The 25,829-nt window shown below is 37.6% G+C and overlaps 1 protein-coding gene across 1 annotated transcript in view; it reads right to left on the bottom strand.

Moving 5' to 3' along the window:
• The window catches only part of USH2A (usherin), a 795,295-nt gene that overhangs the window by 278,848 nt on the left and 490,618 nt on the right, over nt 1-25,829 (bottom strand). The window contains exons 38-39 of the mRNA XM_068538548.1: nt 6,135-6,285; nt 5,391-5,533 (exon numbers count right to left, since the gene is read on the bottom strand). Of these exons, the coding sequence (XP_068394649.1) occupies nt 5,391-5,533; nt 6,135-6,285 (294 nt within the window). The remainder of the gene's footprint in view (nt 1-5,390; nt 5,534-6,134; nt 6,286-25,829) is intronic.

Here is a 25,829-nt window from a genome sequence, read left to right as displayed (position 1 = left end):
CAAAGTATGTAGGGACATACATACAGGGCCACTTTGCTCTCAAAATCAAGAGTTTACATTATTTACTTTGCATCATGGATCTTCCATTGTGGGTAAAGTAGAGACCTACATCACTGCTTGAAAGGATAAGCATTCAGAAGTTAGTATTTAAAGCAGTTAGGACATGTATTTGGAATAGAAAAGCAAAATCATCGTGTAGCACTACTGAAACTTACAGTTCACATTTCTTCATTCAATAAAATAAAATCTACTGTTACAAATCTGTGCCACCCTCATTTACAAATGTTTCTGTTTTTCTCTCACATAGAACACTCTTAAGATCCAGGTTGACATTCAATTCTAAAGCACACTAATGAAAAGATCTGTACCACACAATATTAGCTCTAAAATTTAAATACTCTTAAGGACACAAATATACTTACTGAATGATTGGAAAATCCTGCTCTAGAAGTATCTTGATCAACTGATCAAATTTCATACCACAATTTTACTTCCCCTCTCTGTCACAAGGACTAGATGTTTTACTCATTACAGGTTGTGAGAATAAGAAGAAAACACGTTTTCCTTCTGGAATTCTATTTCTATATATCTGTCCCCCTTCATTTTGAAATAGCACATGGTTTTGGGCTAGCAGAGGTCTCTCTAATTAGAACATTCACTATCCTAGTCAGGACAGCTAATGTTGAATCACAGGGACAGCCAGCAGGCTGCCTCTGACCAAGGCAAAGAATGAGGACTGCCTTTGGGATTTCCTTCTCTTACATCTGCCTCTCATCCTCACCCTCCTTGACTCATACTCAGAGGCTGGAACCACGGGCAGAACATCCTGCAAGCCGCCCTGCCTGCCTCATGTGTCAGTGGACGCCTCCTACAGCAATTGCTTTTCCCGCCTTTTTCTGAACCAATGATAAGGAAGTAAATTTGAAATCTGATATTGAAGTGAACTCCAAATAGAGATCATTCCCTATTTCCTCTCCTGGTGTTCTCATCCAGGAAGGTTTTTCCTGACACCCCATGTTGAGGGACATGCTCTCCTATGGGCGTGCTCTCAGCTCTGAATACTCTATGGTTTTACTCTATGTCTTTCTTGCCACCAGACAGTGGACGCCTCAAGTAAAGAAAACTGTCCTAGTCATCCTTGTAACTTTCATGTCTCTTTCAGTCCCTCCTACATGGCAGGTACCCAGTTAAGGTTTGCTTGGTTGTGTTTTCATGGATTTGCTTACATGAAACTCTTTTTCATCAGTACATTAACAATTTTGGGTACTTGCTCTATATGAGACCCTCCACCAGGCACTGGAGCCACAAAGATAAATGAGATGGAACCCTAGGTCCTGAGAAGTTACAATTCAGAAGGAGATATTGATGGTACACAAGTAAACACAAACCAAAATTCTAAGGTAGATATGAGGAGGGAAGGCTTCACAGAGGAGGTGACATATGAGCTGGGGCTTGATGGATGACTAGAATGTTGTCAGACAACAAATGAGGCAGAAATGTGTTCTGATACGGATTTCAATGAACATTGCAAGATCTTTCTCTTTTACTGCAGAAGAACAACTGTTGCTTTGTAAACTGCTATGAGAATCTTAAAGATGAATGAAAGGGGAAAACTGCTCAAAACTGCTAACGAGAAAAGTAAAACAGGACCCAGATACTATGATAATTTCCCTCATTGCTTCATCCTTTGTTCACAGTGCAATTTTAAGTATGGAAAAAATAACAGTAAAACCTAATACTATGAGCGAATACAATAGGTTAATAGTACTGAAAATCTCACTGTGTAAGTAATAAGATACACATTTCTATCTTTTAGCAGACTCCAGTCAAAACTCATGAACAATCAGTCTGTTAGCAAAATAATGAACACATGAAAAAATTGTCTAAGTAAATCTACAGAATAAACTGTTCAAATCCCACAAATTTTATTTAATAATGCCTCTTAGATTAATGGTTAGAAATACAAATGTGCAGTTGTTAACTACAAATTTAGTGAAATGATTCAACTTTTAGTCTTTGAAAAGTATTTGACAACTAAATGGTCATCTCTAGAAGAAATTTGGATTTTCTGTTTTGTTTTGGGGGTAGAGAAGTGATTTTTAGAAAAGAATCTCACTTTCATTAGGTTGATCTAATTGTGTATACATATATGTTTGTTGTTAAAATGACTCAAATAAAGAGATATTCCATATTTCAGTCTTGTTAGCTAAGAAACCTTGGGAGAAATCTGAATTTTATTATTCTAGAGAATCTACATTTTTAAAGAAAAGTGGGTTATCTCATATTTTACATAGGGCAGGATTTTAGTAGGCAAAAGAGCACATGCACATTTAAGCTGAAGTTGAAGGAGACTTTCTCTTCCGGCCAGCTACCATTTTCACATGCCTATACTGCACGGAAAACAATTGTAAGCACACAAAAGAGAGGGACAAACAATAATATCAGAAAAGATGGTTATTTCTGGCTAAAAGATATCAAAAAATTTCAGCTGATAGGTAAGTGTCTTCATGTTATTAATCCCATGCTCCCAAGTCTATCACAATCTTAATGCAGTTTTGTAGGCTGCAGACATTCCAGGTACTTGGACTGCCAGCAGCTTGTTCAAAAAAAAAAAAAAATCACGTGTTGTTTGTATTTATCTGGTTGCAAATAGTCGAACACTACACTGACTAAGTCGGCTGGAAAAAAACATCTTTTATTAACACAAGTTTAACTGGATTTAAAATATTCATAGGAAATGTGCATTATTATTATTTGGCATCAGCACGCTAGATTTTTAAAACTGCATGGAACTGGATATTGGTGGCCCACTGACGTAAATGACAAATTATTTGAAAAAAAAATCTATTAAAATTCCTCACAGCCTTTTTCTCCGTCTATGAGAAACTCTCTTTGTACCCAAGCATTTGTTTCTCTGGCTCTAGGTACCTTCCTGCCTAGGTTTCTCTTTCTGCTCTCAGCTGGGTCACAGGCTTGATGAAAATCATGCTCTCGCGGTATCATATGAAAAATATTGCTATTGGTGACTCTTTTCTTTTTTTTTGCACCAGAATGTTTCGAGGTTTTGGCTAATGCGGAAAGGTGCCTATCGATGGCATGAAATTTAAATGTGGGCATGATGTGACTTCTCTGTTTCATTCTGTAAGGTGATATGTCGAATTTCTACATTGGAAATTGCACTTCGCCAATTGGGAGGTGGTGGTTAGAATCAAGTATGAAGTGTGATTCCGGCGTGGAGCTGTCAGCATGGGTGGTTTTATAAGCAAGGCTTTGAAGCCTTGACAGAAAAACTGCTTGTGCCCAGCGCCAATCACTCAGTCTTTGTCAACTCAATTGCACATCCATTCAGAGATGGCATCCATCTCCACTGACACCCAAAATATATAGGACACTGTTATCATGTCTCAGGGGCGAGCATGCACTGGTAACTTAACCTGGAGGGGCAAACAGCCAGCCTTTGGCCCTCTGCTGATGTGTGTGACATCACACGTGAAGCAGAGGAAGAAGAAGTCATCTGTCTTGGGGAAAGGATTTCAATGAAAATGAAGACTGGGTTAATACCTGCTACACAATCAAGTGTTACTAATTCTTAATGAAGGAAGATGAAGGGTTAACACTATTGCCTTTGAACCCAGGTCCTAAAAAATCACAAAGGCAGCAGTGTCTCCATGCATGAAAATTCTAACCACACTGAGTCTGTAAGACTTGTTTTATGGTAAGATGAGGCAGGAGAGAAATCTGCTTAACAGAGGATGCTGTCCTAATTGGTACTTTACAGTGTTTGGGAATTTATTTATGTAGGAGATCCTGACCCCTCTTCAATAAAGATCACCACGGAGGAAATCCAAGTGTCCCCCCCTCTCTATGGGAATAGAAATTGTGGTGCCAAAAAAAGGAGACATTTTCTCTCCTCTTCCAATGTGGCATTCTATGGAGCCATCACCTCTGCAGTGGGTGAATAATTATTTTTAGTTAACCTCTATTGAGTGTCAAGCAAGTATGCTCTATCTAAGGAGATTAGAAATTTATCTTCAGTTGTTTTTTTAAAAAAATGTTTCTTCAAAAATCTATTTTGGGTGGGAGCTCTCTGGTTCACACATCTGTATACAGTTGGTGTTCATGTTGTCAGAGTCTCCAGAATAAATGTAACGTTCCTTCTAAAAGGGGTGTAGGCGCTTTGAGTGGTGCATGAATACTTTCTGGGCTTTGCGTGTCGTTTATTGCACTCTGCTGATAATTTACTAAATGGTACCCTTGAGATGAAAGAACTGGATGTGTCCTTGTAAAGTACCAAACTTGCTCCCTGGGAGTAATTACAAATTGGGAGAAATGGGTGAACTATTATATATTATTGTTCATATTTTTTTTTTAAATGTAAGCATTAAGGAAGGTAGATAGGCCTGATTCTATCTCAGTTGATATCTTGTTCTCACCAAAATAATATAATTAAGGATACTGTAGACATAAAAGAATCAATTTCATATACAATTGATATTGTTTCAAATACCGTGCCTTTTGAGATTAATATCCAGCCTTTTGAAAGTCACTTGGGTCCTCATTGAATATAGAGCCAGAATGGCAATTGGCCAACAGGGCAACATCTTCTAAGAAGCCTCTGATTAAAAGACTTGACAAGATTAACCCTAAAAACCTCATTGTTCAAAGATACAGTGTCCTCCTTCGCTCTGTGTAGCTTGATTTAATTTCTAACTTTTCTAAAATATTATATTTCCATATATATACTTTTAAAGAAGTAATTTGTATAAAACTCAATATGATAGCCATGTATTTATTTTCTCTATATAACCGAGTAAAAAACATATATATGCAAACAAACTCTTCCATGAAAAACTAGAAAATTCTCTGTACTGTTTGAATAAGACAATCCCAATGTACTCTTTGTAATACACGCAGAATGACTGTTATCAGATTATCCTCCTCTATTCTGGAGGCTGTCTTTCAGGTATGAGTAAAAGTATAATGGAATCTGTTTCCAGAAAAAAAGTATAATGACCTCTAAGTAACTTCATGAAGTAAGGTCCATATTCCATGTTCTTCTGCAGAGAACACTTGTAATATTCGGTCATAGAGTAGAAAAGGATAACCTTTCTCCTTCAGAACACCTAGATGTACCCTGAAGGACTGAGTGGGTCCATATCATAATTTTTTTGTGAATTACATAGTCCTGTTTGTAGGCCTAACCCTCCAACCCTCCAAGCCCCCATTTTTCTTCTTTCTGGAAACTTTGACCATTCTTGTCCTGGAAAAGATTATTGTCCCTCAACATCAAGAAAACAGAGGAGGCTTATTTCTTTGTTTTGGAAAAATTGAAGACTTTAAGACTTCCTAATATAGAGAATAACTGGCTGTGTGTTTTTCAGACCACTTACTGTCCTCTGCGGTGATGAACAGAATCCAAGAACTATGTGCACTGCCAAATCCATTGGAGGCCACCAACCGAAATTCATACTCTGTGTACGGTTGGAGATCTCTCACTTCATAGCTTAACGATGCAGAAGGATTGGAAAACAACCTATATGGGAAAGAAAGTCTAGAATTAAGAAGCTTTAGACATTCAAAGGAATAAAAAACAAGTACAATCTTACAGTAAAGAATTTTCAGGGAATGTCAACATACCTCTCAGTGCTGCAATTTTCTGTCATTGCATGATATCTCTTTTAAAATAAGCAGTCCTTTGGCTAAGGGTTTGTATTATTGCATTTATAGGAGATGTAAATTCTAGTAGTAGCATGGAGTGAATTCTAGTCTAGTATTGAGACTGATTGCCACAGGGAATTTGTAGAATAAGTATTATAATTTTGTAGCCATAGTCAGACAGCAGATTTTGTGGGGTTCAGGTGTGTGCCTGCTCTTGGCAATACATATGCTCATGAAAAGTTAAGGGTGAAGGAATCTTACTTTAAGCCTCTATAAATGAAAAATTTGCAAAGCAAATAATGATCTCCTAGGGTGTTGCTTTTTGTTTGTTTGTTTGTTTGAACTTTGAAAAGGAGGCTTTTATTTGTTGCCAATGAGAACTGACCTATTGTTAAAAATTTAAGATACAGTGAATTTATGGCTACGTTGTAAAACCCGGGTGACAGTTAGAAGGATGGACGAAGTAGAATGCTTACTCTAGAAACCAGTGGGTGGAGTTGCCGGGCCTCATCTGGAGTTGGTATCTGGGAGAGCCGGGGGCGTTGTTCCGAGCTGGTGTAGACCAGACAACCTGAAGACTGGTTGGAGTGGCAGATGAAAGCCTCGGAGGCAGCACGCCATCTGGAGCTGTCGAAAAACACAGATGAATTAGAGCAGAGAAAACTGTGGAGAACATATGCTGGATGGAATCGAAATGCTCCATATACTGGAAAAACTGTTCCTCAGGATCAACAACAATGTTAAACATGGTCCATTTAATTTAACATTTTCATTCCGGAACTACTGTACTCCCTTATTGTTCATTTCAACACAATTACATGAGTATTTCCATCTTAAAAGCCACTCCCCCCCCCAAACAGCAAGACAGATGAGCACGCAGCACATCCCCACCTGTACTTCTGTTTCTCTAATTGAAAACATGGAGGGGATTTAATGAAGCAAATATTAAAGTACCTTTTTAATTTAACTCTTTGTTCAACAATCAAGCAACTGAACAGAGGAGGAGTCCGGATCTTTTATTTCTTCCATTGACGTCACCCATTGTTTACTTAATCACACCACGACCATGAACACAACTGGATTTTTTTTTTTTTTTTGAGGAAGGTTTATTAAAATTGTATTTTTCTACAAAGAAAGTAGCACATTCCAGCCTTAATTCTCACTTATGAAAATATAAAAACTAAGCTTCTTTCCTCATGTGTTTTATACAGTTGGTTGCCCCTTCTCACAGTGATGTTGCCTTTATTCAAATATGTTACAAGTTGGGGCATAGACTTTTTCTAGTCTAGTTGAATCTCTGGCAAATTCTTCCTGAAGTCAGCATACTTGCTTGATATAATCTGTTAGGGAAATCTATCTGGATAGTTGTAGAAGGCCTAAAAGAAATGAGTGAAGCCTATTCTATTACGAAATTAAATTTAAAAAATGGACAAGAAGACTCTGGCTATTAAATAAATTTTTCCAACAGGTATAACTTGAATGAACCTCTCATATCAGAGTGTGTTCCAAAGTTAGTCAGAAACTCAAAAGCAAATTAAGCACAGTTCTGTGCCTTTGGGAAAATCACCAGGAAACTCTGAGCTTATGTTTCTTGTCTTTAAAATGGAGATAATATTTTGCCTTTTTAGGATTGCTGTGAAGACCAGAGACAATGCAAATAAAGCACCTTTTATTGGGTCCTGGTAATTATTAATTGTTAGCTATTGTTATTATACTGGACTAATCCGAACTTCCCTTAGCATAATTTAAGTACTACTATAATGCAATTTTTGATTATTGTAATATAAGTTCTTATTGACCAAGGATTACTAGAGGCCATTGCTGAAGGAGGAGAAGGAATCAAAACAATGAAAACAACTATCAGGATTCATTTTCAACTTTCATTTATACATAACTTGATGCAGTGTGTGACTTTTATATACCCTCCAATTTGGGAGAACTGGCTTATGAACCATGAGGCTAGTGAATGGCCATGGATGAGAATGGAAGAATTAGATTCCATGTCTCATCAGTCTGTTGTAAGGGTTCTGAATTCATCGATACTTCACTAATTTATTCAGTAAACACTTATTGAGCCTCTACTCTGTGCAAAGTAGTGTTCTTTGTGTAGAGGTGAGTCAACCCTCAGTTGACATGACCCCTGACCCTACGGAACTTATGTAATCGGAGAGAGCGAGTGATGAACAAATAGATACCGATGACCCTACCAGATGGCACTAAGTGCTCAGGTGAAGACTAAAGCAGGGTAAGTGGAGAGAAAGTGAAAAGGAGTGCAGATTTTAGTTATTACACAACAATTCAGATTAGACCGGAGAGCCATAGGAAGAACATGTCATTAGGTGACATTAGAGCAGAGACCTCAGTAACATAAGGAGGTGGTCATGAGAATGTCTACCTGAATGTCTACCTGCCGTTTGGAGGAACAGCAATCCAGCCAAAGAGCAGGCAGGGCAAAGGCAGCGAGGAAGGGAAAGCACTGGCTGTGTGTAACAAGCAGTGGAAAGAAGCCAGCGTGACTGAAACTAACTCAGGAGAGGAAGAAGAAGAGAAGAAAAGCTGGAGAGCTAGGCTCGGTCTAGATATTTCTAGAGCCTTTTTAGGGTTACACCTTGAAAGTCAAAGTAAAGGCTTTGGACTCCATTTTAAACGGGGTTGGGAGCCACGGCAGGGTCTTAATCAAGGAAATGTCATGATTCTAAGCAAATAAAGGCCACTCTGGCTAAGTAAGAGTGACTTTCTAAGTTGAAGAGAGAGGGAATTCTTTAAAAAGCGAAAGCTTTTCTTTCTAAATTTTGGAAGTATAGTTTTAACATCTGTTACAACCCATCACAATTATTCCTCAATCACAATCATATAATTATACAGATTTGGTAATTATTGATCAGGGTAGATAAGCTAAGAGACAGACACAACTGAACTAAAATAAAACGTCTACTCTGATTCCCTGTGAAAAAAAACAATAAACAAATACAGATATCTCTCTTTTTTCAAATTTACAATTAAAAAAATATTTATTTTGGTTACTAAGTTGAAAAAATTTACACTTCTTACATAAATTTAAATATTTTAGGGAGCTAGATAATGTTAGTTTTCCAAAGGAGACTGGATTTAGGAGTCAGATAGCTAAAGTTTCAAATCTCATCCTCACCAATTCAGTTCACAAAATTCAAAGCTGATTACATTTTGGCAAGTTCTTAACCTCACTGATGTAAAGTCATTTCATTTATAAGTGTACGTCCAATAATACTGACTCTGTAGAGTTTTTAAAGAAGTTAAATTTGTAGCAATTAACTAAAATGGTGCAAGGAGCACAGTTTACTTCTTGGTAAATTCTGGTGTGTGTACCCTTGTGAAGTCACAGATTTTTGTCCCAGGATAGTAACGTGTATATAGATAGACAGATAGATAGATATGTAGATAGACAGATAGATAGATCAAGGTAATAAGCTTTAGTGAAATTAATGAGTAAAGTTAATATAAGAATTTTTAAATAGAGCCACACTTAAAGAATCTGCAAATTGTTTTTCTTGGTCCAGGCACAGATTAATAAATTAAATGCTCATCAGTAAGAATAAATGCCAAAAGAATAGTTACCTGCTAATGAAAAATTAATCTGCATTTGATCATTTCTTTAAACATTTAAGCAATAATTTCATCGAGATTTCTTTATAATGGTACAACCTCTACCTTAAACACTGGATCAAATATTCATAAACCATGAATTATGACAGTGTGGCTAGCCAATTAAATATCTGAACTTGCAATAAATTAAAACTTCATATACTTCTTAATTTCAAATAACCTTCAAGTTGCCTTCAAAAAGGCAAGATCAAGGACTTTTGTTTTTAGAGTAACTAAATGTTTAGAGACAGTGAATACAAATTGTTAATCTTTTTATGAAAATTTTCCATAATAAAAATTATTTTCAGGTAATAGTAACTCAATTTAATAGAATATTTGTTCCTGCAATAAGTTCAAAATATCTTAAAGAAAATTCTTTTTAAATGTTATGATTTCTAGGGAAAATAAAAATGTGTTGTAGTAGGTCGCAGGTTTTAAGATACATATAATTTATTTCAACTTGCTATTAACTTTATGTCTTTCACATCCACATGTGGTAGGGAAACTGGATATAGTGTTTTATGACAAAATAAATTTTCAGAAAAATGTACAATCTTAATTTTACAAGGTATAAATTACTCATTCCTTAAATTATAACCTTTCAGTTCGAATCGGGCTTGAGTTGTCAGAATACCACTTTACACACCACACAAAAAACTAAGTCAGGGAGGCATGGGGAGAAGGCTGGAAGCAGGGAAGTTACCTATTGCAGTCATCCAGGCTAGCAGATGACAGCAGCTTACATTCAAGAGCCAGCAGTGGAGATGGGGGCATTAGTTTGCGGTTCAGATGACTGTGGCGTGTGTCGCTGATAGACAATAAAGGAGTCAAAGGTGATGCCAATGTGTTCAGCCCAAGCACCCAGGTGACTGGCACCTGAGAGGAGAAATGGGATAGGGAGGGGGTCAAGAGTTCTCTTTTGTCCACATTATATTTAAGAGGTTTATTACACAACCACAGTGGCTACACCAAGGACGAAGCTGCAGATGTGAGTCTGGATAGGAACTGTGGATCAACGTCCATGTGGTATTTCATGGCCGAGACGTGATGAAATAAACGAGGGGGTGAGTGTAAATAGAGCGAATGTAGAAGAGGTCTGAGCAGTGAGGTCTGGGGTCCTCCAAACTTTTGAGGGGTTGGGGGAGGGGGAGGTCTCTGCAACAAAGGAGATTTACTTACGGGAGTGAGCACTGAGGTAGGGGAGAAGCTAAGAGAAGGCACACTCTGGGATCCAAGTGAAGAAAGCATCTCCGAAAGGAAGGCCTGATCGACTCCGTCAAATGTGCTGAGTTTAAGGAAGGAAGAGACTAGGAATTAAGTTTTGCCTTTGGCCAAGTGGACATGACCTTGTCAAGAACAGACGCAGTTCAGTGGTGGGCGTGGCAGTTTGATTCGGGAAAATTGAAAAGAGAATGAGAGGGAAGGCAATGAGTGGGTAGAGTGAGCCTAGAAGACTCCTGAGGGATTTTGTTTTAAAGGGGAGAAGAGAATGGGGCAACACTTAGAGAAGCTTCTGGTATCAGCTTTCTAGACACTGGGAGAGGCTGCAGCGTTTGCATGCTTCTTGGAATGACCCAGAAGAGATTAGTGGAAATGATGATGTAGGAGAAGGAAGAATAATTAATCGCCAAAGCAAAGTCCTTGTGTGTGTGTGAGAGAGAGGCGAGCCAAGGCACGTGCCAACTGAATTGAGAGCTGGTGCACATGGGCTGTCGAATAGAGGAGGGACGGCTCACCACTGTGCAGAAGTGAATACAGGCTGCAGATGTAGAGTTAGGTAGATCTGGTGATGGGAAAACAGCAAAGGTCTCTTCTGATGGCATCCGTTTTCCCCAGTGAGCAAAATAAAAGCAAAGGCATCCGCTCTGTGCCAAAGTGTGGGAGTGAACTGGTTGCTTGAACAGAGAAGAAATGGTATGAAGTAGTTCTCTCGGGTAGTGGAAATAGGACATAACGTAGGAAAGGCAGTAATGTGGCTGTCCAGGGCCAGATACCCGGTAACTTAACTATAAATCTTTGGATTGAGGGGCATTCGTTGCGGATTCTCTTTTGAGTGATAACAAGAAAACGTGCTCCGTTAAATTGGTCACACTCCGATTATATAAAATCCCCAAATATTTCCAAACAAAGTGATCATCTTAAATTATTGACACATAACTATTCATTCTGCATGCTTTCAGTAACACTGAATTCTGCCAACGTTCTTCCCCCTCCGGTTAACCCCTTTTATCCTAGACCTATTCCTCTGAGGGTCTTTAGCATCAAAGCAATAACTGGGAACCAGCCATAATTCCACCCCTGGTTTCTTAACGCAAGAGCCATGTATCTATCAGCTTGATATACTGTCTCCAAGATGCTATGTTGCTCAAAAAGCTTCTCTCAGGTTTAAGATGACCCTCACGAGGCAAGCACTCCGCAACCTCGTGAATCAACACATCTTGTCCAGTAAATACTAATTCTACAACGGCAACTGGGCTACCTCAATCTATAAATTCAAAGGAAGGGTGTTTTTACTAAAATTTCAAATGTAACCTTTTTTGGAAGGCAAAATGCATATAGAACATTAAGCAATAAATTAAATCACAGAGTGGACTAGTCTAGATGGTATAATCTTTTGAATGTCTGATTGCATTAAACTTTTGTATGATGTACACTTGTAGACCCTTCCCTAAACAAACAAACAAAATACCCCAAACATTTGCTCCATATAGATTTATAGCACTCTTGGGAGGAACTCTAAAAAGCAAAAACAGAGGCTTTTTTTTTTCATGTGGCCAGGGACCACCAAAGCTATAGTGACCAGAAGAAGAAATTTGTGGGGAAAAAATGAATTCACATTTTTTGCATATTCACATTCAAATATGCTTCACATACACACCAATGTCTCAGGACAGCCCACCAACTTGTTACTACTACAGTGTGATTTGGGGGTGTATGAGTGTGCATTTCAAAATACTGGAATAAAATGCTGCATTAAGGTATCAAAGAAGTCTACAGTATTTTGTATTAAATTCACACCTGTAATAAAGGATATTGAATGCCACTCTGCACAAGGTTCTTTGCTGGGGGTAGGGAAAGGGCAGAATAAATAGAAAGGGGGATTAGATCACTGACTTCTTGCTTAATAAAGAGACAAGACATGACTCAAATAGCACAGAATGTGTACAGAGCATAAAAGAGGTGTGAGTGCTTCAGGAGTTTTAGAAGTTAGAAATTCACAACCAAATACGCACTGGACCTTGGCTTTCAGAGGAACAGACACGGTCATGGGGCATTGCTAAGTAGCTCACGTGGTGTCACCATGCCCTCAGCCTAATTCCAGTGCCCAGGACTCCCATCACCTCTGCTCGTGCTCATTCCAAGCAGATGTCATGCCTTCTACTGGTTTCACTTAAAATCTGACTTCAGCCCAGCTCACACTACTCTCTCATTTCAGAGATTAGATGGTTGGCATCCTCACTTAGATTTCCCTGTTAACATAAGAGAAACCATGGCCTTTCATCTATATGCATCCTGGCTGCATCGCTGAATAGCCTGGCACATAGTCAAAAATCCCTGGATTACACATTTCCCCCTCATTTTCTGAAATAGCTACATATGAGCAAGGATTTTAAATTCTAGTTTCCAGAATGGAAAATTAAAGTTCAGACACATCTATTGAGTCGTTGAGTCATAAACAAATTGAAAACAGAAGGCAAGACTCCATTTCCCGTCACTAAACCATATGTCATTAAAAAAGATATTAATTATGAGGAATATGCAGATGTGCTAACAAATGGACAGTCAACCTTGAACACAAGGATGTACAAATAGAGCAGCATTAAACAGTGACAAGTAGGTTAAAACAGATTTAATGTTAGCGAAAGAGACTCTCATAAGAGTTAACTTTTGGAACACATACTGTGTGCCAGGTTCTTTAACATGACTATTTCCAATCCTTATAAGAGAGAACAAATATTAAACACATTCAATAAATATGAAAAAAACCATTTACAATATTAAACAGATTCGTTTTCGTAAAGGTTGGATTTATTTTCTGTCCAAGTCATATTCTTCAATAGTACTTTCTGGTCTTATTTCTTTATCATAGCATCTCATTATCTATGAGGAACTTCACACAGAACTACTAGTATGAATTTGCTAGTTCTCAAGAAGGAGTCAAAGCCCACAGAAATTCAATGAAATACAAAATGGAGAGGTCTTTACATTAGTAAGAGAAATAGATTTTTGAAAATTAAATGTTACCTAGAGGCATGTCATGGAAGTGATCTCTGACCACAGAAAGGTCAAAGCATTTTGAATTTGGAGGGCAGATAGCTTAAACGCTACCAAGTCTAACTTCCCACCAAATAAAGGATTCTTGCCTAAAACATCCCAAACAAGTGACATTCAGGTGTCTGTTCATTACCAGTGATAGGAAAATAGTTGCTTTGTAAGTCACCCCATTATATTATTGTTCTCCTTGTTGGTTAGTTCTTTCTGAGGGAGAGCTAAAAACTATATTATTTCTACAAAACTTAGGGTGAATATAATCTTTTGCCCATATCGGGACCTTCTGAGAGCAAAACAGGGGACTGTAAATAACCAACATGGGTGAATTGAGCTGCAGCAGGTATGAATTGGGACCATCTTGGGCAGTGGGTACATGTGGTTGTTCGTGCTAATGACACTGAACTCTTTGGGACCTCGTCTGAGTCACGCTGATCCCTGAGAACAAGCCATCACTACCGTTAGGGATAGAACTTCAGGCATTTTTAACCAGTTGTCCTCTTTTCCACTAAATTTCCCCATTTCCGGTTAAACATCTCTGTTCCCTCCAACGAGTTTCATGTAAGAGGATTCCTCAACCACTATCTAGCCTTGTTACCTGATTTGGATGTGTTCCATTTTGATAATGTCCTTTCAAACCATCAAGGGTTATACCTAAACTAAACCCTCCCTGTGTAGTCTGACCAGGGCAGGACACAGGCATACTCTGACTTTCCTTCCTTCAAGTGACGCGGCTGAAACCTCACTGAGCATCTGAATTTTGGCCTGCTTGATATTGGAGTTCATCACTGTCATTCAGATTGGCTGTGTGGTTGATTCAAAATGGTCTTTGGATAGCTAAAGATGCCAAATCAATGATTTTTCAATGGACACATAGTATCTCGGAGGAATGTTATTAAAGAAGCAAAGTATTTAAGTAGATATCGTAGTGCCTAGGACAGTGCTTTGTATATGAAAGAAGTCCTGTAAAAATGGACAGAATAAATGGATGAATAAATGGATAATGGATGAGTTGGCAAGAAGAAAGATGTGCAGGAAGAAATCTTTAACCTAGGACCCTAATAATTGTTCGGATCCAGACCCTATTTCCCATTTACAAATACAGACTCAATTATCTGAAAATGAATGTTTTCAACATAAAAGAGATTAATTGCTTGGAAAATAACTAACACAGCAAACGTCAAATTAGATCTGAAATACCACTTTACAAAACATTCATTTTATCACTGATTTCTGTCAATGTCTCTGTTTCACAGACGTGAAAACTGAGGTTAGAAAAAGTTAAGCAACATGTCTGAAGTACATGACTAGTAAACAGCATCCTATAGTTTCATACATGTCTCTTTCGTTTCCAAGACCATAATTCATCTCTCAACACCAAGGTGAAGCTTAAATTTAAGTCCAGCCATTGCTTTTCCCTCTAGTACGCCAAAGTAATGGTAATATAAGCTACTTGAGAGCAGAGATCTTTTCACTTCTTTTTGTAAACTTTAGAGCACTTAAATTTTGAGAATTCAATATTGCTCATCAAATAAATATTAAAGAAATGCTAAAATGCTAAATAAATATTAAAGAAATGCTAAAATAGTTCTTGCAGAACAGAGCCCCCTTTTAAAAGCATGTCTTTTTCTAACTATAAAATAACGCATGTTCATGGTAGAAAATTTGAAAGTTACCAAGCAAATGAAGAAAACAGTTATCCATAATTACACCACACAGAAATAGCCATTGTTATACTACTATAGACTCTTTCCTGTCTATCTTCTTTCTGTATATATAGTTAAATATATGTATATATAATATATCATTTGAAATGATTATGCTGAATATTTTTAATATGTTATTTTGTAAACTTTGCTCACTTTACAGTGTATAGTGAAAACTCCCCATGTCATTAAATAGTTTTTAGTAACATAACTTTTCAAAATAATTGCATGTAACATTTTTATAAATGTAGAGTTTTCACTTAAAGCTGATATTGATATAGAATATCATTTTCAGTATTATAAATAACATTCAGAGTATCCTAATAAATGTACATTTTGTTTTGCTTTTTAGAATTGTTGAGTCACTAGGAATGAGTATTACCACCATTTCGGATATAAGCTGATAAACTGCTTTTCAGAAAGTTGTGTTTACTTATACTCCTATAGTAAGGTATGAATGATTCATTTCCCAGTATCCCCATCGAAATGAGTATTTCATATATGTGTGTATTTATGTATACCTATGCATATATAATACACAATAATGTAACTATAGCATTAGAAACATTATTATATAATTATATGTTATTTAAAATACATATAATATAAAATATATACATTTAACATTATATTACATAGATATACTGTATAATTACATAAAATATATAAATTTAATATTATTTTGGATATAAGATAATGATATGACATAATTACATATAATTTATATAAAGTATGTATGTATATAAAATATACAATCTATTAAGTCAGTAAATAATTAATAGGCAACTACTTATAAGCCAGGCACTGTCCTATGCTCTGGGAATATAGTGATGAACAAATTAAAACAGTTTTATTAAGGAGAGAGAGACAATAGAAAAAAAAAAAAAAAGAAATAGAATCATTTCTTTTTTTCCCCCGTTTTTTATGAGTTCTTTTTATTCCCCAGCTTTATCGAGGTATAATTGACAAATAAAACTGTATATTTAAAGTATACTGTGGGATGAATTGACAGATGTAGACATTGTGAAGTGATTAACACAAACAAGTTAATTAACACATCCATCACCTCACAGTTACCTTTTGCGTGTGTGTGTGGTGAGAACATTTTAGCAAATAAGAAGTATTGCTAATGTAAGGGATTGGGAGTGATGAGGGAGGAGGTGGAGGCAAAGTTGATACTTTAGGTGGGGTAGGGGGGGAGATCATATTTGAGCTGAGACTTATGAATCACTGGGGGACGCACATCTCGGGCTGGCCCAAGACAGGGGCACGCTTGGCCTGAGCCTTGAAGGCGGTGTGGCTTGAGCACAGCTAGTGAGGCAGAAACTGGGAGGAAAAATGTACAGAGGATTTGGTGATGGAACAGAGGTGGGAACGCAGAGGGAGAAAGAAGCCTGAATCCTAAATTTCAGGTTAAAGTGACTAACTAAGATGAGATCGTTTTCTGAGATGGGTCTACTGGGGAGGAGTGTTTGGTGTGCACTGCATTCATTTGACCTTATAATTGGACCATGAATTAGAAGGTGTGAGTATTGCATTACTTTTACACTTCCTTGTGATTGCTCTAAGTGCCAGGCTGGGACTCAGTCATGGGTATTTTGATTTAAAACTCCATCTTTTTTCTTGTTTACCATGCAGCCTCCTGAAAACCCACTTCCTGGTTCATGGATGGTAACTTCTTGCTGTGTCTTCACATGGTGGAAGGGGGCAAGGGGGCTTTTTGGGGCCTCTTTTATAAGGGTACTAATCCCATTCATGAGGGCCCCACCCTCATGACTTCCCAAGGTCCCACCTCCTAACACCATCACATTGGGGTATAAGGTTTCAACATATGAACTTGAGGATGACACAAACATTCAGACTATAGCAGATAAGTGACTTGCACAAGTGCATATAGCTAAGAAGTGGTTGAACTGCTGTTTGAATCTAGCAACTTGTCTCCAAAACCCAAACTCCTAACTGTTATTTTAAGCAACGCCTTGTAAAAGTGACTCAGTAAGCCAGAATCTTGCCCCTACTTACACGCACAGAAAGGGTTTTGCCTCCTTTCCCTGCTCCTTCCCCATCTGTCCTCAGGAGCCCAAAGAACCAATTCTGAGTGTGGGTATTGCTTTGAGGAGTGGAGAAATCTTATAGCTAGGAGGTTTGGAATGAAGACATTTTTGAAGCTTATTTTTTTTTTTTAAATGATTATGTCATTTAAATCTTGAGGGGTAGAGATTTAAATTTAAATTTGGGGGTAGAGATTTGGAAAAATTGCCCCTGTCTTCCTTAGTCTGTCTCAGTTTCTCAAGGATTTTTTTCCCCTCTCTTTTCAAGGTACCTTTGGCTCTCAGATCTCCCAGAAAGGTCTCCAGAGAAAAACAGAAAAACAAGATGCTTAGCAAGGGCTACAGGTTTTATGGATCCAAGTTAAAAAAATGATGACATTCTCTCAAGGTTGTCACCAGGGTCATAGAGAAGTATTTAGGACAAAAGCCCTGTCTAGAAAGCATGTGCATAAAATAAAAATTTTGTAAAAAATCCATCATTTACCTCTTAGCCCAGTGACAAAACATTATGGAGTATGTCGTTGAATAAAGCCTGAAGATGGTACTTTTATCTTTGATCTTTCACTGACTCATTTGGGTCTACATTTCTGAGAGAAACCCAAAACCTCACCAACATTTTACTGGTGTGAGACTACCTCAATCAAAATTGGTGCAAATATTTGTCAAAAGTTACACAAAACCCAACTGGCAGATCTCACATGGCTCCAGTAATTGTTCTTCATGAAATGAAAAATTATCCCCATGTTCACTAAGAATGCTTTATTTAGAATGGAAAAGAAGCAGGAATATCCCTAGTTACAGTTTATAATAAGAGTAATATAGAAAGGGGCAGCAGGGGTGAGTCAAGGGCACCAGAATAAAAAGACACCACTGAATACTAATTGCTATTGACCATTTTGAGAAATGAAAGATTCCACTTCATATTAGCGTCCATAGGACCAAGGCAACGTACCTCTACCTTCATTTCCCTTCGTGGTTTAAGATTAAAGAATTGCTTAAGATTACTCTGCAAGACCGTTTCAGTGAATTTGTTAACCAGGAAACCTCAGACAGATGGAAGTCATCCTCCGTTAATTTTGAAATACCCCAAAGCTGCGAATGATGCAGCTCACCGTGCTCAGAGAAAAATACGGACTTTGAATTTCATTAGATACATTACTTGTTCAACTGGGAGTGGAACTGTCTCTTTGTCAGACTAATTAGAGGCCCTAACGTTGGTGGTCATAATGTCCAAAAGATTTTTTTTTTGTTACATCTCAAGCCACCAACCAGATTTTATTCTTTTTCCTTGGAGAGACTTCCTTGATTTAGACACTCTATCTAAGCCTTTGCTTTTGACATTTGAGTTCCTCTTAGTATTCCTAAGAGTATTTCTTAGTCTTCCTATTATCTTGAACACCATCCTACTCGTCCAAATTAGTTTCCAGGCAGCACAGATTAAATTATTTTTCCCTGAAAATCTGATTACTTGGGCCCTTTGTGTAGAGGATTGGTTATAAAGGTCATCTTAACAATGGGATTGGATCTAATATTCAAGTTGATTAATTAATTACTCAAATAATAACCTGATCTAGCCTTAAAACACTCAGATTATATATTGGGCCTCCCATAACTCAATGGGCCATTAATTTCACATTCTCTATTAGGAAGACTAAAACAATAGTCATCAGCAGGATAAAAAATGCTGAGACTTCTAAGAACTGATTTCAGATCATAAATAGTGGAGATAGAATCAGAATTTGAGAATATAAAACGATGCTCATTTGACCACAATCATGATCAATAACTATGTGTAACTTAGTTTATGTGATTAAAATCCATAATCAGACTATTAGTGAGTTTTTTGTTTCTAGTAATTTAGCCACACAAGTGCTAAATTGTATAGCGCTGGTATCAGAAATTATATGGAATTAATACCAAGGAATTTTGTCAGTTTTAGCTTTATATACCTGGGGAATTCAGAAGTAGAAAATACATGTATTAATATTAATAACACTTCTTTAATGTATATGTAGCACAAATTACAATACCTACTTTTGAAGACTAGCATGGTAATCAAAACATAGCTTTGCCTAGAAGAAAGCATAGATCATCCCCAATCCCCAAGAATCTTCAATTAGTAATTTCAAAAATGATTATTAGGTATATTGCATAAACATGACAGGATCCTTCTGCACCTTAAAAGTTTAATTCAAATGTTTCCTTTACTTCAGGAATCAGTAGCCATTAAAAAGGGGGTGCTAGTTTGTTGCTACCCATTCTGGTCACTTATGGTTGGAGGATATACCTTTGCGAAGTAATACACAATTACTACGTGACCAGCATTGTGTTATATTCTTTGCATGCATTTATCATACATAATTCCCTCAGTGTCAAACTTATGAGGTACTTACTACCATTTCTCCTGCTTTATGGCAAGAAAAAAATGAGGCAAAGCATATATGATTGTATAACTTAATTTCTTAATTTGAACCCAATCTGGTTGATTTTAGAATCCATGCTCTTAATCACAAGGGTAATTTGCTTGTGTGGGAGTGTATATATGTGTGTAGGAATTACAGATAAACAGAGGAGATAAAGAATATGGTACTTTTGTGTGTATCATTTTTATCCTGTATACAATTTTTTTCTCCCTCAAGCAACTTCTAATCTCATATTTTCTCAGGAACTAAGAATTGGCAAATGTTATTTTTTTATTTGTTTTCTAAGCAAGGAAGGATTGACAAAAAAGAGAAAAGTTAACTTCAGATTATCAAGAATGTTTCACCGGACAAATGTATTTAAATTTTAGAGATTTAGATACATCAAATACAAATGTATTTAAAATTTAGAGATTGTAGCCTAGCCAGCATCAATTCACTGATTCTACAGTAAGGAGTGTGTTTGGCCATGTCACCAACAGACAGAATAGCAGAAATAACTGTATGTTTTATTAAAAACCTGTTTTTGTCTCTCTCTCTTTTTTTTAATCTTAAACTCTAGTTTAGTTGTTGTTCCCTTAGGTACAAAGTACACAGTTCATAATTCATTTGATATAAAATGTCAGTTTAGATTCTTGCCTGTCTTTGATACATGAGAAAAAACATGTACATTTCAATTTCCTCAATGCCAGAAATACCAGGAACAACCCCCCGCTGTGCGTCTCAGAGACCTCTGTGTTAAATTAAACATCAAGATCCCGAAACTGTGGGGAAGGAGATTTCCAAGACAGAGAGTACACATACATGAGACAGAGGGAGACAGCTAATGCCTTTCCTATCAGTGGCGTGATATCTCCCAGAGAGCATCTTTGATTCTCAAATTAGTCCTCACTTATAATTTAATATACCACAACCAGTCTGCTGTTTCCTTCCATGTGGCTTTCAGAGGCGATGGTTGGAATCATCAAGGAAAATAAACATTTTGATGTTTGGGGCTTGGTTTAATTTTCAACCTAACTAGTGATAGTTTATGTATATTCTGTGCTTATTATTATGTGTCACGCTTTCTATTCTTTAAAAAAATAGTCAGGCACTTACTTCTATGCCAGCTGATCTTCCCAGGGCACACACATCCTTTCCCCCTTAACCAAAACCCACTGAGGATGGTTATGTGATGACAAAATCACTTTTCAGATGAACAAATTAAGGCCTAGAGAGGAGATAACTTTCCCGGGGTCACGTGATCAATAAATGAACACGCTGGGGATGGTGGGTGGTGGTGAAGTTCAAAGTCAGATAGTTTGACAGACGCTGCAGTCAATGTGCTTAACAAATACACAGTTTAAGACACACGCTTCCTTGATTTAGAGAGTCAAACATGTGAACGAGATTCAAGCCTTCTTTTGTGGATATACCCTCAACCTCAGGCTTTCATGAGGAAGGTGGTCCTCCTTCCTGAGGGCCCAGAAGACACAGAAGGTCCTTCCTGAGACCACGCCAGGGAACGATTCCCCTACATGCTCATACTGTTCATACTGCTGGGCTCGCCAATATTCCACGTGGAATTAAGCGTCCTCATCTGACTGATGTGCTTTTAATCTGTTCTTGAAACATTGTTTTAGCACGGAGAGAAAAAGATTCATTCAGTCAGTCATTCCTTTTTACAAATATGAGCTTTCTTGCTCTTTCTATGAATTTTAGAAATTTTTCCAAAATTAACATCATTAGATAAATTCAGACTCTCTTTATAAGAGTGTAAACTATGTACAATCAGAAGATCACATCTATTCCTTTCCCTTGATATATAGAGAGCATTAACACAGGAAATTCAATTTTAATATAGGCCCAAAGAGAGGACAATTTAGTAATTAGCAATAATGACACCATTCTTACACATTAGTGTTTGGGATAAATGTATTTTCACAAGTTCTAATGAGATTGTCTGTTGTACACCTACACAAAAGCCTCTGCACCAGCAATTCAAATCTGAAAACTTAAATTTTCTATTACGAGCCAAAGAAAGAAGTGTACATTTTCACTCATGTCACTTGAGAGCTAAAAATTGAGAAAAAGAAAAATTTTCAGAAAAGTTAAATGCGTCTTTTCTCCTAAATAGATAAATATGAGGTTCTTTTAATATTCTCTTCTTCTAACTAGAGTTTATCTTAGATATAAAGTCATGGGGGAATATGAAAGAAGTTGGTCAAAATACTTGGTGGGCAAGTAAGTATCTGTATCCACACACTGGGAAAGGATGTTCCAACAGGTCAACTCCATAACATTGCTTCTGCTTAGTGCTTCTTTGTAAGGCTATAAAAAGTCTGTTTTAACTGAATTTTCTTCTTCTCATTAGATTGTAAACTTTAAGCATTTTGGGGTCATGAAGCCAAGTGAGAACAGCTCTCTAGTTCACTGGCAACAGGTTCTGAACATCTGATACTTCAACCAAACAATTCCGTTGAAATTATATTTGGTATCACTGTAGAGTCAAGCCACATAGAAATGGTCAGTGGAAGGTGTTTCAAATAGATAAGAGTGCAGTGGCCCAGAACCAGGTTTCTGCAGCCAGTCTCTAGGTTTGAATATGGTCTCTGCCATTTACTAGTTGCCTGACCTTAATGAACTAGTTGCAAGCCAATCTCTTTTCCTCAGCTTCCCCATGTGTAAGTAGGGATAATAGTATCCCTTTCCTCATAAAGTTTTCAAGAAATAAGTGAGTTAATATATGTAAAACAACACCTGCATCTAGAAAGTACTATCTGAGAAGTCATTATATCAAAGAAAATTATTTTTATCAAATAAAATATGACATCATCTTAATTGTTGTCTAGGCACCCGGAAAACAAATTCAGCCAACATTGTGAAGTTGTATTCGTGAACTCCTAGAAGGAAGAATCTTAAGTACCAGATCTGATAGCCAGCAAACTCTGGAATCCAGGATAAAGATGTCACTGACTTGAGGAAACACATTTAAAAATCCCACAGAGGAGGGGAAGCCACAAGATGCTCATTAAGGAAAATTCCCCAGAGAGAGCAGATTCAGGCTTTAGTTACATGGGGTTCCTTCTAACAGATGTTCTGTGTAGGGATTCAAGAGCTGAGGAAATTCAGCTGACAGTGTCTTGATGGTAGGGCCGGTTAGTGCCCCCTTAGGGCACAAAACACCACGCCTGTTGCTTTTTGTACCACAGGTAGGACTCAGCCTCTGAAACTGGTCATCCATGGTATCTCTTTCTGGCCCACTCAGGGAGACTGGGAGCAATATGTCGGCTTCCATCCACTGGAAAGGCCTCAGGTCTTTAGAATGGAGCTTCTAGAGTCAAAGACACATTGAGCGTAGGGGACCGTTCCACCTATTTTCCTTCAGTAATTCTGTGTCCCAGTGATAAGTGTGGCATAGAGCCATAGATAGGATCACGTCATATTTTTTATTTGAAGGTATTTTAAAAATGATCTAGTTCAGTGGTTTTCAAACTTGGGCATGCATTCCAACAACCCAAGGTGGGGGGCATCTACTAAAATATAGATTGTTTGGCCGCAGCCTCAGAATTTCTGAGTCAGTAGGTTGAAGATGGGGCTCCAGATCTGCATTTCAAACAAGTTCTCAGGGAACACTGATATTCCTAGTCTGGGATCACACTGCAGGAACCACTGATCTAGGTCAAGTCTGTCATTTTAGAGATGAGAAGCCTGCATCATGGTCAAGTAAAGTTATTTAACTCAGCCCAAAGAGCGAATTAGTGCAAGAATCATTGCTAGAGCTGAAAGCAGTGGAGAAGGGTCTCAGAAGATTGCCAGATGAAGAGGTTCAGAGGAGCACCTTTGGAATGGGGTCCGCAATTCCATCATCAAGGTCGTTATTTCATTTCACATTGGGTTTGCTTCCTGAGGTTTACACATTTGAGAGCTCGAACAAAAGCAAACACATATGTTGAGCTGCCACAGTTTGGTATGATTTTCAAGAAGTTATGAAACTTCTCTAAAGCTCACTACTTTTTTCCTTTCTCTCAAACATCTTGCGATTTAAACTCTTTTGTTTTCAAGTGGCAGGAAACCTAACACACACAGGCTTAAATAATGAAAGGGGTTGGCCCCTGTGATGGAATAATACAGGGAAAAAGTTGATTTTCGGCAGAACCACATTCATGGGATCAAATGGTATCACCAGAATCCCGTCTACCTCCTTCCCTCAGATCTGCTCTGCTTTTTTCCATGTTGGCTACCTTTTCAGACCTTCTGAGGGGCGATACAACTGGTGGCAGATTCAACTGAATCCCAGGTTAAAATCCAGGGCATGACCTATGCCTCTGTTGGCTATACTGCATCTCATTGACCCTGACTGGAACATCTGTAATCCCTGAAAATAATTACTGTGGCCAGGGGCTTATGATGTTCTTAGCATGGGAGGGTCCAGGGTGCCCAGAGGGAAACTGGAGCACTTTTAGCAAAAGAGATGGAAAGGGTGATGGCATATTGGATGCAAAAATAACACAAGGCCATTGTTACAGCACTACTAATTTAGTAGAATGTGCCCAGAGGCAATGTAAATGGTGAGAGGGATCTGGAAAGAAGGAAAGGAAAGGAAAGGAAAGGAAAGGAAAGGAAAGGAAAGGAAAGGAAAGGAAAGGAAAGGAAAGGAAAGGAGAGGAGAGGAGAGGAGAGGAGAGGAGAGGAGAGGAGAGGAGAGGAGAGGAGAGGAAAGGAGAGGAAAGGAGAGGAAAGGAAAGAAAAAAGAAAAGAAAGAGAAAGAAAGAAAGAAAGTAAAAGAGGGAGAGAGAGAGGGAGGGAGGGAGGGAAGAGAGACTGAGAGAAGAGACAGAGAAGATCAACTATGAGTCCTCTATCCATCACCACCCTTGCATTCATTCTGTCCTTGCCATGGAATTATACTCCAGTAGATAAGCATGATACATACATATGAAACATTTAAATAAAGATGGAAGATGGTGTAAGTTCCAACATGATCAAAGTGTAAAGAGCAGCGCTCTCAAAAAGTGTGCACTAGACACCCTCACATTTCTATTTTCATTTAGCTCAGTTAATTCATAATCATGAATATCATAGTGGCTGTTTGCCCACTGCTGTCACAATGTGTACTTCGTTAAGTGTGTAGAGAACCTTCAGACTCTGGCTGATCTATACCTCTTTGTAGAGATACAGTAAGAATCTTCTTGAAGTTCTTAAGGAAAAGAGATTGGAAATATGGTCTTTAAGTACCTAAGATATATAAAGAAGTTGTCTCACTTTTGTAAAAATATTTATGCAGACAGGTAAATGCTCATAGAATTTTATGCAAGACAGGCATAGAGTCCGTCTATGATAACAAAGGAAAAAGAAAAGAATAAGAGATTATTTTTTTTAAAAAGAGCAAAACTTTCTTCAGGGCACTATAAGAATTCAAATACAACTTCAAGTTGCTTTCAAACTGCAGAGCCAGTCAGACAGACATGATTTTTTTTTAACCTTAAAGTTATAGATAAACCTTTATTCCAAGATAAAAACAAAAAACAGAAAGGGGAATTGTACTTATTCTTTTTAAAAATATGATTTTTCCATATCAATGGAACTTAAAGGGATAATATTCCCCACCCCTCTCCCCTGGTAAAGTAGAAGTGTGATTTTTTTTTTTTTTTTTTTGTCTCTCTCTTGCCCCAGGATGCTCTAAAGATGGCACTTAATTGTGTGTGTGGGCCTGTGTGTTTCTATACAAACCACACAAGAGTATGCAAATGCGGGAGGCTGGCAGCCCTTTGCTGGAGGCTTGTTGAGTCCACAGTAAGCACACTTCAAAGTTCCCTCGTCTTCTTCCTGGCTCAGAAGTTAGTCTCTTTCTACAGTGTTTTTATAAGCAGGACGTTCATTGCCAAGATGGTGAATATGGAAAGTGAGGAAAATTCCACAAGTTGTAAAATAGAAATGTATCCTTCTCTTTGGCTTATGTAATTTTACAAACACACACACACAGAGACACAGAGCAGGGTAAATAAACTATCAGTTCTAAGAAGGTAAAGGTAAGGTTTTTCATAAAGGGATGAGAGCTTGTTTAAGACAGTTATAAATAGGGGCAGCTATAAATTTGGTTTTATTCTTATAACATACTTGGG

Source organism: Eschrichtius robustus, chromosome 3, assembly GCF_028021215.1.
Source record: "Eschrichtius robustus isolate mEscRob2 chromosome 3, mEscRob2.pri, whole genome shotgun sequence".
NCBI classification, from domain to species: Eukaryota; Metazoa; Chordata; class Mammalia; order Artiodactyla; family Eschrichtiidae; genus Eschrichtius; species Eschrichtius robustus.
Note: the sequence above shows the minus strand (reverse complement) of the source record. Positions and strands in the feature narration are given on the sequence as shown.